Source organism: Cyprinus carpio, chromosome A3, assembly GCF_018340385.1.
Source record: "Cyprinus carpio isolate SPL01 chromosome A3, ASM1834038v1, whole genome shotgun sequence".
NCBI classification, from domain to species: domain Eukaryota; kingdom Metazoa; phylum Chordata; class Actinopteri; order Cypriniformes; family Cyprinidae; genus Cyprinus; species Cyprinus carpio.
Genome location: NC_056574.1, coordinates 20,777,817 through 20,793,599, shown reverse-complemented (window position 1 = coordinate 20,793,599; position 15,783 = coordinate 20,777,817). Strand labels below are relative to the sequence as shown.

General features: G+C 36.6%; 1 protein-coding gene across 2 annotated transcripts in view; it reads left to right on the top strand.

The window, feature by feature from the left end:
* The window catches only part of prkcbb (protein kinase C, beta b), a 113,130-nt gene that overhangs the window by 45,597 nt on the left and 51,750 nt on the right, over positions 1–15,783 (top strand). For both annotated transcript variants that reach the window (XM_042722905.1, XM_042722896.1), the window contains exons 5-8: positions 2,192–2,320; positions 9,172–9,328; positions 9,473–9,607; positions 13,147–13,243. In XM_042722905.1, the coding sequence (XP_042578839.1) occupies positions 2,192–2,320; positions 9,172–9,328; positions 9,473–9,607; positions 13,147–13,243 (518 nt within the window). The remainder of the gene's footprint in view (positions 1–2,191; positions 2,321–9,171; positions 9,329–9,472; positions 9,608–13,146; positions 13,244–15,783) is intronic.

The window sequence follows — 15,783 nt, the reverse complement described above, 5'->3', positions numbered from 1 at the left end:
CTAACGCCAAACACTCTAACTGACTGAAAGCTGGTCCTCAGGTGGTATATATACTGCTCTGTGAACTGCACCGGCTCATTTTGTTGCTCTTTGGTTACTCATTGCTCTAGGCTGGGTGTGGTCATAATGTAATGGCTCACTTGTGTGTATTATATACAAAAAATAGTCATTTAAAATAGTTTTTACTGTGTTTTTGATCATATAAATGCTGGCTTAGTGAGTTTAAGAGACTTCAAAATCACTAAAAAAATCTTACAAATCCAAACTTTTGAATGGTAGTGTAGGCAGCATGAAATTTATCTTTTCCCAGTCTCATATGCTCTGCATCTATTGTAATACCCACATTGGCACATTGACCCACATATTATGGGAATGTTAATCAATTATTAAGTTTTATAATAAATGCATTCAACTTTTTCATTCTCAAATCATGCATATATTGACGCCATTACCTTAACACTAGCGTTCACATTTTACAGTACGTCACACAGCTTGGACTGCCAAATTGTACTGAATAGCTGCACTTTGTTTGAATTCAACATGTGCAAAATGTGTGTTACTACCCTTATTTTTTATGATTCCATTTGTACTGTATACTGTACAACCCTATTATAATGGTTGGGTTATCTGTGTGTGTTACGTATCCCTGCGAGCCGAATATCCTGAGAACATAACCAGGCCGTATGAAGTCCTGCTCACAAAGCACCTGACTGAAAAGAGATTTTCCATCTCACAGTAGCCAGCCTCTTATCCAGTGTCCAATACATAAAACATTCAAAATGCTGCACTCACTTAGCAGCTGTCTAAGCCTCCGGGGCACAGATATTCATGGCCACATACCTGATTGATGGCTAACAAACATTCATTGATAAAACAGCATATTTTCCAGCAGCTCTTTACTCTTATAAATGTATGACAGGCAGGTAGGCAAGTGAGCAGACAGGTGGTGTAAACATGAGGCACTTAGCATCTTCACCTGAAACCTGACACAAAGTTGTTCTGGTTGCAGACAGGGAGAGCTATAATTACCTCTGTTTAGTTTCCAATGCATGCATCGTCTTCTCCGGGGCCCTCTACACTATTCACACTTCTGACTAAACTGTGGAGAAGTGCTGCAGTGCATGAGGGAGTACAGTGTGTGTGAGTTTGTTCTTGTGTGTTTTCAGAAGTAGTCTGAATGCCAGAGTGCCTGTTTGGCTATTTAATATGTAAACTTATGTTGAGTAAGGCTGCTTCACTTTGGCTTGTGGCCTCCAACGCAACAAAAGCATCATAACTGTGATTAGCATCTTTGCTACTGGTTTGTTCTTCAGCCCCTACTGACCCTGCTGTAAAGATCAGTTTACTGTAGAGTAGTCAACCAGGCCTCGCTTGATAAGAAGTTTACCAGCATCCAAAACACACATGCTGGTGATGTTTTTAGCAGGGGATAGAGATCATACAACCTTAATAAAATACTGTTCCATTTCTTTCAAATTCTAGTGAGTCCACTCCCTGTCTACTGCATACTGTACATAGGCAGGTATCTTTTAGGACAGCAACTGAAATATACAATGTGCAATTTGGTCTCAGAAAAAAAAAAATACAGAATTTGTCACTTGGCTGGCACCTTTTCAAAAAATACTTATATGTACCATTTATCTGTATGTAGACTTGTTTTGTACCTTTAAGGTATTGATGTTCACCTTAAGGCATAAATAAGGTACAAATTGAAAACAATTGTTCTGCGTAATAGTTTTGTTCAAAATTAAAAAAAGAAAATTCTGTTCTGTCACGATCAATTTAATGCATCTTTCCTGGATAAAATTAAGTGTATATATATATATATATATATATATATATATATATATATATATATATATATATATATACAAATATATATCTATATATATATTATATATATACAAAGTAGCTCTAAATTTGCTTTCAGGGATTGCCTTTACTTGCAAAGTATACATTTGATACAGTCTACATGTTGGTAGGAGACTTATGAGTCATTGCTAAGCTGCCATTCATAGTTACAGAATTGGCTCAGCAGGTCTTTGGTAGAAGGAAAGCACTTCCCTTTCCGTCTGGCCTTTAAAAGGTCACACTTATATATAGATTCATGTCTCATCTTTTATACAATGTGCATCTTTAAGTTGGGGATGTAGTGTAACATCTCTCCCTCTTTTTGTCTCTCTCCATCCAGACTGCATGATGAACATCCATAAGCGCTGTGTGGCCAACGTGCCGAGTCTGTGTGGGACTGACCACACTGAGAGGAGGGGCCGCATCCAAATCACCGCAGAGATCAAGAACAATGTGCTCACCGTCAGCAGTGAGTCACCACTGCCCACTCACACACATCACTGCTGCACACATGTGCATGGAAGCAAACACTCACTCACGGCTTCCTAAATAGTGCACCACTCGCTGGTGGATCCTGGACCTCTCGTTACCACACACATGCCTTCGTTTGACCCTTGAAGATCAGCCAAAAATGCACTTTATATGGCAAATCTTGCATGAATACATTCAGTTGAGGCATGAAATGTGCTGCTCTTAAGACTTGTGCGAATTTCCTTGTGTCTGATTCCTCCTAGTGGTGAATCCAAAGCTAGGATATGTTTAGATTTGTATGCACCATTGCAGGGCTTTTGAACAGGTGCTTATCGTATTGGAAATACCCAGCCGCATTTAAAGTCTGTGTAAAGGCAATTCAGAGAATTGTTTCTAAACGCATTATAAATTTTAGAAATGTATTGCTGAAACAAATTGTGATTAAGAGGTTTGTTTTTTGTTGCATTGTATTTTTTGGATATTTTTTGTTTCTGTCTTTTATTTTAGTTACTACAGCCTACAGTTTGCTAGCTAGCTTTGCCTTTGTTACGTAAATGCATAATACCTGGTTGCGATAATTTACAAAGCAGCTCGGTCTCCTTATTTAAATTAAGCTGCTAGCTAGAGGGAGCATCCATTCTGGTCGTAGCGGTATTTGATAGTTGAGAGAGACAGCAGTTTTCCCGTGAGTGGACGTGGTTTCAGTGCCAACATCAGACACGCCCCCAGCATTTGAGAGCAGAGAATACTGCTTATTTTTCAAGATTTTGATACTTATTTTATATACAGGGTTCCCACGGGTCCTTGAAAGTTTGTGAATCTGAAAAAAAAAAATTCAAGGCCCTGGAAAGTTTTTGAAAATAAACTGTTCACTGTCACTTCTGTTTATGTGATCATGCAGGCTCTGTGTAAAGTAAGATGAGATATTTGTCAATAAGCTCAGGATCTGTTGAGCAGCAAATCCTCCAGCATGGTCTATCAGCCATCTCTCTCTCCTCATCCCGTGATCAGTCAAATCTGAAGTTGCCAAGTCTGCATTTTTTTTTTCCTATGGCTACTTTTAAGCTGTTAATGGGTTGATTTTCCCCCGTGGGTTAAAGGTTTCAAATGTTGCTTAAATAACATTTGACTGAAATGGTTGTATTGAAACATTTTGCATTCTGCCTATGATAAAACTGTGCTAGATGTTAAGTTTTGTGAAGGAGGGCCACTGGTAGGAAGCTTTTTAGCTGTGTTCATGATCAATATGCATAACAGAAACTGTAAAATATGTATTTTAGGTAAGGAAATGACATTTCGAGGTTTGATATTTGGGATATAGTCATTGCACTACTTTGGGCACTACTTTAGCCTCCAACCAATCACACCCCAGCCTCCGCCCCACCCGCACCCGCACCCACTGTCTTTTTTTTTTAATTGTAAAATTTGGTTATGGTTACATTACGTTAATTTGTTGTGAGAAAACTACTACGATGGTACCTCAACGTTTCACAGACACTCCGTGAAATTAATGTTGAATTGATCCATGCAAAAGTTAATATCAGATCATTTTAGAATACAGTATAGGATGTACCGAATATTCTTCAGTTTTATGCAAAAAAGAAATACAACAAATAGAATAACAGATCTCCATCATGGCCAAAAATAAATGGAAAAAAAGCTCTTTTGCATAGTTGTGTTTGAGACATGAAAACTGTAACAATGTATCTTTATAAAATAACATGATGTAACCTCGCTCTCGCTTGAAATGTGTCCCCACATCATGTCCTTGAATTTGAGGGTATTGGACCTGGAAATCCTTGAAAGGTCCTTGAATTTGATGTTAATCAAGGTGTGGGGACCCTGTATATACTTGGTGTTTTTTTATCATTTAAATTTGGCTGGGTAGCTTATAACACATTTTTCTGTGATGTGACAAACACACATGTAATATTGCTTTACGCAGACTTTAAAGAAATAATCCAAAAATGAAAAAAAATGTGTCAATTTACATTAGCATTACAGCCTCATGTGTCCAAACACAAACATTGTCTGCTAGGCCACGGCTCTGGAGCATAATCCTAAAAAATAAATTAATTTTGTAATTACAGTATACTATTGCCATAGTAATCTGAGCACAAACAGGTTATTGATATTAAGCTTTCAAATTGTGTATTGTCTGTCAGAATTTCACTACACAATTATTGTGGACAAAAGACTTCACAATAATGATATTATCACGATGTCTGCAGATTTTTTTTATTTTTTTAATTTTTTTATTTTGTCTATGATCATTCAAAATATGAGTGTAGAGAGGCAGAGAGAGATAGTTTGTACCCATAACTATACAAAAGCAAAAGCGTACAAAAAGAACTTACTGTTGATCGGCACATCCTGCAGACTGAGGTGTCTTTTTTACACAATCCAAAAAAACTCCCACACTGGCGAGTTTACTTTTCTTGGGTGCAGGTAGAGTGTCTCTCTTTCGTCTGTCATCTCCTCCAACATGATTTTATTTTAGGACAGGTGAAAACCAGTGTTACGGTACAGTACCCCACCTGCTATGTTGGAGTATCCACAAGTTACTGGTGCTGTATTATTTACAAAAATTACTGAATAACGTAGTAGTAACATGGTATCATTATTTCATTTTTTAAGTATTATGGTTATCGTCAACACTGGTGTATTGCGACACCCCTTGTTGTCAATATTAAGTATTATTTGTAAAAAAAAATAAAATAAATAAAACTCAATATAAAAGAGCTGTTTCCCACAAGGGGCACAATATGATGGCAGGTTGCCTTGTTACAGTCTAGTCCATTTAAAAAAGTAAAAGCTAAATCAAAAAAGTGTGACACCGGTGAGAAAAGGAGACAAAGAAAAACAGCCCTGATGTCTAAAATGCAGCATGTGACAGTGATGAAGTGCATTTCTGCTCATTGTGAAATTCTATACGATCATTCTTGTAAACTTGTATTACGTTACACGTGTCCATGGCAACACAAGAAAGCACACTTAGTCTTCCTGTCTCTCCTTGGCATCAGTATAAACACACCTCCAAAACAAAAACACAAGCACACTGAGGTAACTGTCTTCAGTTGCAGCCAGTAAGACTGTAAGTGTCCAGCAGAGGGCGCTATTCTCATTCTCTTAGCGCAAACCGACTGAGAAAAGACTCCTCAGCGTTTGTTCACCCAATGATAGTTCACACGATACAGTTCCCAAACTGTATGCTATTTTTTCCAATGGAAAACTCATCTGTTTCCATACAGCAACAATTCATAGTTCATTATTCATTTTACCAAACATTAATGAGCTCTCAAATCAAACAAAAACCAGTGGCACTTGATGTTATTGACACCTGACGGCCTGCAGCATGATTGATTTGAGGGCTTGTGGAAACTATGCATTTTAGTCTGTTCATATACAGAGCTATTGTATGATTTCGGAAGACTTGAATTATGTTTTATAATGCAATTATAGCACTTTTTGGAAAATGTTGTTTAAAGATTCCAAATGAGAGAAGAAAAAAAAGGTTTGGAATGACATGGTAGATGATGAAAGAATTGTCATTTTTGTGTGATCTATCCCTTATCTTGACCCTTTGTGAACCCTCCACACTGATTATTTTATATGATAACAGCTTTTCAAACAGTTTATTAAATTATATCTATGATGAATTTCCACTTAATTGTTATTATAGCTACGATATAAAACTGTTATATCCATGAGGAATTTGCACTTGGTTCTAATTTTCACGTAGTTCCACTTTGTCATACTTTCAGAGCAGAAGATGAGCTCACTTAAATGAGATTTCTGGAAGACAAACCAAGAGAAACTTTATCAGAGTGCAGTTAAAAGAACTGTTCAGCCAAAAATGAAAAATCTGTCATCTACTCAACCTCATGTTGTTCCAAACCTGTATAAACACTTATTTTTTTTCTGGACAGAACACAAAAGGAGATATTTTGAAAAATGTTTTTGTTCATACATTGAAATTCAACGGTCCTAAACAGTGAACCTCATTGACTTTCATTATGTGGACTAAAAAACACTGAGGCATTCTTCTAAATATCTTGTTATGTGTTCCACAGAAGAAAGAAAGTCATACTGTTTTGGAACGACATGAGGGTGAATACAGAGCTATCATTTTAATGCTTTCTGGAGGGCAGTAGGCCTGGATCTGTGCAGCAGCGGGTGTGTGTATGTGACATTAGCCTCAACACACTGCTCTATATTCAGCCATGCGTCCCTGTTTTCAAGCTCAATCCAGGGCCATTTCACCCCGCGAGCCTCAGCTCCCATTTTCCCTTAGAAGTGACTAACAGCCTTTAGTCTGCTAGCGGCTAATGAGCTGAGCTGCACCATGTAAAGAACCGAGGCACAGACAGCCCTGAGCGCAAAAGACATTTTTAATCCATCACGCTGTCCTTTATAATTTAATGTCACGCGACAGTGCCGCAGATCGGCTGAGCGTACAGTAAGATGAATGAGGCCACTTCCTGTCATGCATTTCTAAGGCCTGTCACTTAAAACTAATGAATTGACCAATACCTGGATGGAAATGGGGCGGCCGCTCTGCCTTTAAAAGGTCCTTTCCACCTCATCTTTCTCACACTCGCACTCGATTTGACCGCCGCAGCACTTGCAGGTTGATAAATAGTAGTGAGGAAACTGGGTGACCATGTTTAACGTGTTGTCAGTGTTTGTTATGTGGCTTCATTTTGTGAATGAAGCCTTAAATCTTGCCTTTAAATCAGCTTAAAGGGATAGTTCACCCGAAAATGAAAATTCTTTCATCATGTACTCACTCTCAAGTCGTTCCAAATCTGTATGAGGTTCTTTCTAATGTTGAACACAAAAGACGATATTTTGAAGAACATTGAAACCAAACAGTTGTTGGTAGCCATTGACTTCTATAGATTGTTTTTCTGTACTATGGAAGTCGATGGCTACCGGTGTTTTGTTTGGTTACAAACATTAAAAATATCCTTTTGTGTTCAGTACAGGTTTGGAACAACTTGAGGGTGAGTAAATGATGAAAGATTTTTTTCCTTTTTGAGTGAACTATCCCTTTAATGGATCCAGTCAGTTCTGGATCGCTTCAGAGCACCAGTAATGCTCGGAAGACCATTTGCTATTGAGTTGCAGTGCTGTTTTTCACCTAGAGAGAGCAGTGCTGCTTAATTAGTTGCAAAAACATTAATTACATTCCTACAGCATTTTACACCTGTGTCTGCTAGATTGATCAACTGTGTTATACGCTACTATGTAAATGAGATCAGTATTTTTTAATCAACATAATGAGCTTCCCACATCTCTGAGCCACAAAACTGAGTGTATCTTGTAGGTCAAAGCTTTTGATATCTTCATGCAAATATTCTTACATGGTCAGTGATCCCGCTTTCTTAATTGCTTCATGTGGAGGGCTTTCAGAACGAACATGTGCATAACATTTATTAGCTTGTGAAATAAACCCTGCTCCGTGAGCATGGCGGTTCACGCAGAAGCTGTCTCTCTCTTCCTGTCTCTGTGCTGCAGTACACCGCTGTCTTAATGAACAGCTAAGCCTACCTTCACACACCACTCATTATGGAAATTACACTAGCCACAAATCTCAAGGCCACAGCAGCCTCCAGCATTAATTGTTGTCCTGGTCAAGTGCTGAGGTCAACCCCAATTACTGAGATAGTGTGTGTGCATTCGTAGCCTCACACAGCCATGAGGGCTCATGAGATGCAAGTATAAATGACTGACAGCTATTCACTCGCATCTAGGGTCCCTAGTTATTGTTTTTGAGTGGTAAAGATTTTATCAGACAATGGCATCCTACACAGAACTTTTTTTTAAAATTCAGTATCTTTTCATTTTCTAGTAAAAATATCTAGACATCCTAAAAATATTATTAAATTACTTGAGAATTGCATTGGTATTTATTATAATATCAATATATTTTCAAAAATATCTTTTCTAAATAGAAATTGTATTTAATATTTATAGAAATTGTATAAAGTATTTTTATTTTATGTAACTTTGGTTCATTCCAGTGACTTGTGAATCTTTTGAATCAGTTCAAAGATTCATTCACTGTTTAGTTTAGTTATTCTTTTTGCAGGATTCATCAATCATCAGGAGATGGTGACAACTGACCAAGTTCTTTATGTGTGAATCATTGACTCATTTTGTCAATTCACTAACATGGAGTGGTTTAAGACTGAATCTGAATCTGAAGTCTAAGTCTGCATTTTTTTGATCACAGTAAAATAAAAATAGTGATATTGTGAAATATTCTTACAATTTAAAGTAACTGTTTTCTGTATTAACATAATAAATTAATAACAAGTGCATGTCACTTTTGACCAATTTAATGTGTCCTTGCTAAAAGTATTCATTTAAAAAAAAAAAAAAAAAAAAAAAAAACTTTTGTATGGTAGCGTATCAAAAAGTCATCAACAGTAGAGTAAATAAGTAAATTATGAGTTTCAGTAACATACTTTCATCATTTTAATTGTGAGACTGACTCACATATCCACTTGAATGAATGTCTCATTCAGTCAGTCAACATATTCTTGTTCTTGAAAATGCATCAGCAGGTCAAAAATATTAAATGCTTCTTAAACTTTCACTTGAACAGTATTAGAAGGCAGGAAAATAAATTTGCATTGTAAATGAGTTGTTTTTTATGCTTAACACAAACAGTGCTTAACTGTGATATTTATTGATCAAAACGGCAACAAAAAGTGGATACGGGCTGTAGTATGTTTTTATTTAATGTAAAGATTCACTTGGCATTGATTACACACTATGCAGAGTGAAAGTAGGGAAATCTTGGTCCTTATGTGTCTGATTTATTCTTTATTTCTGTCACAGTTAAAGAGGCGAGGAACCTGGTGCCCATGGACCCCAATGGCCTCTCTGACCCCTACGTCAAACTAAAACTCATCCCTGACCCCAAGAGCGAGAGCAAACAAAAGACCAAGACCATTAAGTGCTGCCTGAATCCCACGTGGAACGAGACCTTCACATTGTATGGAAGCTTTCACTCTATTTCTGACCATCAGTAGCACAGCCAAAAGATCAGTCCTTTGTTTGAATGAGAAATGCAAAATCAAATGCTGAGCTTGATTTCTTTGTCTCTGTCCTCCTCCCTCCTGCGCTTTGTGTTTTACAGTAATCTGAAAGAGTCTGACAAGGACCGCAGGCTGTCTGTGGAGATCTGGGACTGGGACTTGACCAGCCGGAATGACTTTATGGGCTCCCTGTCTTTCGGCATCTCGGAGCTTCAGAAGCAAGGGGTGGATGGATGGTGAGGAGACCTGCTGACACACACACACACACACATATATACATCAGTAAAAACGAGTAAGTTCCCACGGTCAAATAGATTATGTACACACTAATATTAAAACGTTTGTGTCAACTAAACCACATTACATATCACTGGAATTCGCAGACATGCAGCAGTCTATACACGTCTAACTGGTTCAGTCGTCCCTGGATTTGAAGACTCTTGCTCTTTCAGAAGTCCTCAGCCTGTCTTTTCTCCCTCCTCAGTAGTGCTCTTCATCTAAGAGCTCTCCAGTCCTGTTTTCCGCTCACACACATTCAAACACTTCTAAACACATCTCTTGTCAGCTAGGAGCTGTATATTTTTGCATTGGCATGAGCCTGCAGTGAATGCTTAAACGTGCAGGTAATTTGACAGAACTGAGTTAAATGAGAAAGGTCAGACCCACTTTCACAGGAAATCTTTGCTCTCTCCCTCATGTTCTCTTTCTGTCAGTTGTTAGAGCTTTTTTTTCTTTTGGTCTATTCTGTCTAGTCAGTACAAGTATCTAGAGCCTGAAGTGTCAAGTAGTTCTTTCCCATCTAAAAGATCATTCCCACAGTCGGGAGATCACTTTATGAAAAGGTGTGTTCAAAATATATTAATTTCTGCAATGGGGTTTTTATATGCCAAGGACCCCCAAATATAATGATCCCATTGCAAAAGAACCCTTTCCTTAAATTTAAATGCAGATATTATGAATACAAAATATATTTATACTATGTGAGAACAATATTAATAAACAATTTACTCTTTTGTTATTCTAAAGCCAAAACAGATTCTTAAAATAATATGAGGAAAATATGTATTTGGTATTAAATTGATATTTAAATAAATATATAAAATTAATTAATAAAAAATAATTGATTTTTATTTATATTTTTTTTTTTGTATTGTATTTTTAATATTTTTTTTTTTAGTATTTTTATTGACAGAACATAGGGCCAAACTATTTTTTTGCAAGGTAAAGAAGACTATTAGATTAACGTACATAAACTGTTTATGAACATAAATACTTGGCAAGGAAGTAGTGATAAACAAAAATATTGATTTAAGGTCAAAATAATACTTTTAAAGATGTTATGCTAACCTTAAAATAATATTCAGCTTGCCTTATGACACCTGTTTGAAATGTTTGAAAGACAGTTTTTGAGCATAAATTTATTGACTAGTGTGTTCACAATGGATGCACAAAGAAATTGAGGTCAACTAGTTTTTTTTGTTTCTTATTTTTAGTTTTGATATTTCAGTGGCTGTGCTGACAGTACACATCCCTACTGGCTGCTGTAGCTAGTGTCTCCTCTCTCTGTGTTTTTGCTCTACAGATGTGACTTTTATCAGATAGTTTGATGAGATGCGTGTACGTGTTTTGTGAGGGTGTTTCAGAGGTTTTGTAGCAGTTATGTGCCTCTTTGCTTACTGCGATGGCTGCTTCCTGCCACCTGACAGAAAAGCACAGTGTCAGATTAGAGGCGAGACGTTTCAGCTCCCGAGTGGACCTTCAGTCAGGACATACTGATCACAATCTCATTGTCAGAGCTGTCACTGTCTCACCACAACACTCATTCGTGTTTGCAAAAGGACATAGAGTCTGGGAACAGGGATAGTTTGAATTTCAGAAGAAAGAATGTCCTCAAAGAACAAAGTTTTTGTTGTTGTTTTTTTTAATTTGCAGGATATAAAACAAATGTTTATGATTGTCTAATCACTTGCAACACTCCAGTGTCAGATAACAGTACTTGAACTATGAATTATACATTTTGTCCTTTTTTTAAATATTATATTGTATTATATTATATTAGATATTCAAACTAATAAACTTTTTAGATACTGTTGATCAGTTTACTTGTTTAAATAATTTTGTTCATTTTATTTTAATTGTATCTTGATATTAAATTGCTGACATTTCAGCTCTATTCACATCAGATATCTGGATTAATTGATAATTAAAGAAATATTATAGCTTGGCAAAAGTAAAACTGTCTTTTCAATGCCAGAATTATATAGACTGTCTTAAGCTCATGCATATTAATTTGATGATCTTAAGTCTAGGATGAATACTTTTGAAAGTCAGTGTGAGCTAATTTATATTTATGATCTCTATTCTGCATGTAGTGATCATTAACTGCCCATGGCCATGACTCAGAAAACTCTTTGAGCAACATGTAGACTTACATAAAATGTATGCTTTACAAGTAAAGACAATACCAGAATGCAAATTTAGTGTCACTTTTTATATGTCCTTACAATTTATTCAGCAAAAATCCATTAAATTGATCAGACGTGATGGTAAAGACATTTGATACCAAGGATTTCTGTTTTTGAAAAACAGACTGTTTTTGATAAAAATTGATAAAAAAAAATATATATATATATATAAAAAAACAAAAAAAAACATTGATCACAGGAAATGTTTCTTGAGCACCAAATCAGTATATTAGAATAATTTCTGAAGGATCATGTGACACTGAAGACTGAAGTAATGATGCTGAAAATTCAGCTTTGACATCACCAAACAATTGTTTTTTTTTAAACTTTACTTGTTTAACTGTATTTTTGATTAAATAATTGCAGCCTTGGTGAGCTTTAGAATCTTAAAAAATAAAAATAAAATCAGAAGTGTAATGAGTGTAATGATAAACAAAATATTTAATAAAATATTATAAAAAATTTTATATAATATTTTTTATAATATTTTTTATAAATATTAGTAATATAAATAAAATAATTTAATATCTCCATGTATCATATTACCTGACCTATTAGAAAAGATCTTTTCATGCTAACTGCCATTCTTCTGCGCTTTCCTATTTCTGTGAATGTGATGAGGATGACGCTCACACACACTAAAACCTCTGGAGGTCTAGATGTGAAAGGAAGGAGTGTGGGGGAGAGTACTGCAGCCATGACTCATCTGCAGTCATAAACACACACACACACACACACACCCGCGCAGACCAGAGGCAAAATGAACACAGGGCCTTCTATCACATCAGTAGCAATAAAGGATGTGGAAACCCAGCGTGCTGCTCTCTCTGAGGGAGGCGCTTTCAGTGGTAGGTCTGTTGATTTTTGAACATGTCATCTCGTGGGGTCCCGGCAATGGTCACCTCACACCGTTGAACGGGAAGCGGATTTTTTTGCTATCTGGGAGCACAGATGTTAGAAGAGCTAAATATGAGATGGGGCATCATGCTGTCCCTCAGACATTTGAAAGCTGTTTGGGGCAACTCCAGCCGGTTGGATTCCTCTTCACACATGATCATAGTCAAGGTCGTCCCAGTTGAGAGGGGAACTGTAAGTGTATGAATGGTTTAAATGAGCTGAGGTAATTTTACAAAATGTGCCGTTTCAGGGAAGTGTGCAATTCCAATAGCGACCAGATGGAACCATTATCTGAGGATTTAATGTCTCTGTTTCTGAACCATATGTGATACAGCAGAGATCCTGCACTCACCTAACTGTCCCTTATTTTCTGTCTGTCAAACACATGCACACACACAAACACACACACGCAGGTTTAAGCTGCTCAGTCAGGAAGAGGGCGAGTACTTCAACGTTCCTGTCCCACCCGAAGGTGAAGAAGGCAATGAGGAACTCCGGCAGAAGTTTGAGGTGAGAGTATGAGTGTGTTCACCTGCTTTTTTGGGTGTGCCAGTGTATATGTTTGTTTGCATTTGCATAAATTATTATATATAGTGTACTGTATGCACACACAAGCACACATTAGTTTCATTTTATTTATCAAGTGATAAGCCCCTAGAGAACTGTAGTCTAAACTTTAGTTTAGTTTTTGTTTGTGTGTGTGTGTGTGTTTGTGTGTGTGTTTGTTTTGGTTGGTTTTGTTTTTGTTTCTTTTCTTTTTTGTTTTGTTTTTTATTTGTGTTTGTTTTTCATTTTATTTCATTTTTGTTTTGCTTTGTTTTGTTGTTTTTGTTTCGATTTGTTTTATTTTTGTTTTGTGTTTGTATTATTTATTTTTTGTTTTGTGTGTTTTTTGCTTTGTTTTTTTTATGTGTGGTTGTTTTTTGTTTGTTTGTTTTTGTTTTGTGTTTTGTTTTTATTTTCGTTTTGTACATTTTATTTTCTGTTTTCTTCTTCTTTTTCCATCACTGGCACTATTTTGTTTCTTGTACTCATGTACAGTACTGGGGCTGTGGAATATTCTCCTTTCTGCATTGGATTAAAATCGACATGAAAGTCATTATTTCTTAACTGAATGGAGTCAGATGGTTGGGGTTGAAAAGTAAGAGGAAAGTAAATTTTGGTAAATTTAGTCAAGTTAGTACATTTAGTAAAGTTATTATATTTGAATAAAATATTATGAAAACATACATTTTAACAATTTGAATAACATGCACTTGAATCATGCCTTATAAGACCAGAAATGTAAAAATAAAATAAAAACTCTCACAACTGGGTGTGAGCAGGTAAAGTGAAAGAGTGAGGTCTATGTGCATAAAGCATATATCACTCACTGACAAATCTGGCATAAATAACACATTGGCAAATCCCAGCATCCTCCCAGAGTAATCACACTCATGTCAACCTGCATTCTGCTTCGCACGTCCCAATTTGAATACAGAATAGAGCTGACTGAGAGGTACCAGCACGAAGCTCTTGATCCCTGGCCTTTTTTCACCACAGATTGATTCGGGCACAATTTAATGTCCCTTTTCCTCTGGTTTCCTGTTTCTTTTGAGAGCATACAGTAGATAGTAGTTCAGACATGGTTCCCAATAAGATGTTTGGTGAAAATGGTCTCGACAGTCGGTTTGTGCCAATCAGTGTGTGCATGTGATGTGTGTCACATGTATGTTGGATGCTTTTTGTGTTTGTGTGTGTGTGTGTGTGTGTGTGTGTGTGTGTGTGTGTGTGTGTGTGTGTGTGTGTGAAGGGGCATGTGTTTTTGTGTTTTTTTGTTAATTGGAAGTGTCAGGGGGGAGGACCCAGCTGTGGACCCAGTGCATGATGGTATTATTTATGAACAGCCCAATGTGAAGCTTAGAGCTGCTCGGACTGTGTGTTTGTGTCTGAGCTGGCAGTTTTCCTACACATGGTGTGATGCATAATGCAATATGTAAGAAATATTCAATCTGTATCTCGTCTGGTGGGCTGATTTCACACATCATGGAGGAAAAACTTCTTAACTCATCAGTTTAAGTCAATACAAACGATGAACCCCCTCACATACCTACCCAGCGCTGGGTCAGTGTAACCCAATGTTGGGTAGCCTGTGCCAAACCAATTAAAACTGGATACATTTGTCAGCGGTCATTCTGTGTTCTGTTCTGAGGGAAAACGTGACTGACGGGAAACTTCCTGAATGAAATTAAGGTTTGTATTACATTGTATTCTTATGAAATTATTACTGTATAAATAGGAAAGTGTCTCTAGATTCACATTTTTCCTATTTTTGTTTAAATGTACGTCCCAGCTTATGTCTGCTTAAAACGCTAGCCTTCTACAAACGCATCATTCACCAGATCTACACGCAAAGTGAACAAAGCGCCGGAAATACTTTTTTTTTTTGTTATATATATAAGTTGATGCGTACACCTGCTTGAAAGTTCGATGCATATTTACTGTTATATGTAACAGTTTCTGTGCACTTCATTAACTACAACAGGGGCGCTAATGATCTAGTGCCTTAGCCATGCAGTGGTCATACTATGGGTTTGATGGCTTGAATTTTAAATGTCTGACAAACAAAATGGCAAGAGGTAAAGCTGTTTTTGATGTAACTTTTCAAACAAGATAAGTTAAGTCATGAATATAAGTGATTTAATGAACTGGAACAACCTACTGATCGTAGATTTCTTCACACAGATTCCCATTGGCTGCTCTTGCTGCATGCACGTCCTAAAACATTTTTGAAGATTTTATGATTGTAAAAGACTGACTTGATATTAAATAAAAAATATTGTATGTCAACTCTAACAGATTTTAGAGTGCATTTTTATTATTTAAAATGAAAAACCTTCAGTAGGTTGACTGACCTAGCACTATGTCAAAAAACAACCCAGCAAATGGGTTAATTTATAAAACACAACAAGCTGAGTTAAAATAACCCAGCATGTGTTCTGTCCAACATTTACCCAGCGCTGGGTTGCCAAATAACCCAGAAATGGCTGTTTTTAACCCAGCATTTAAAA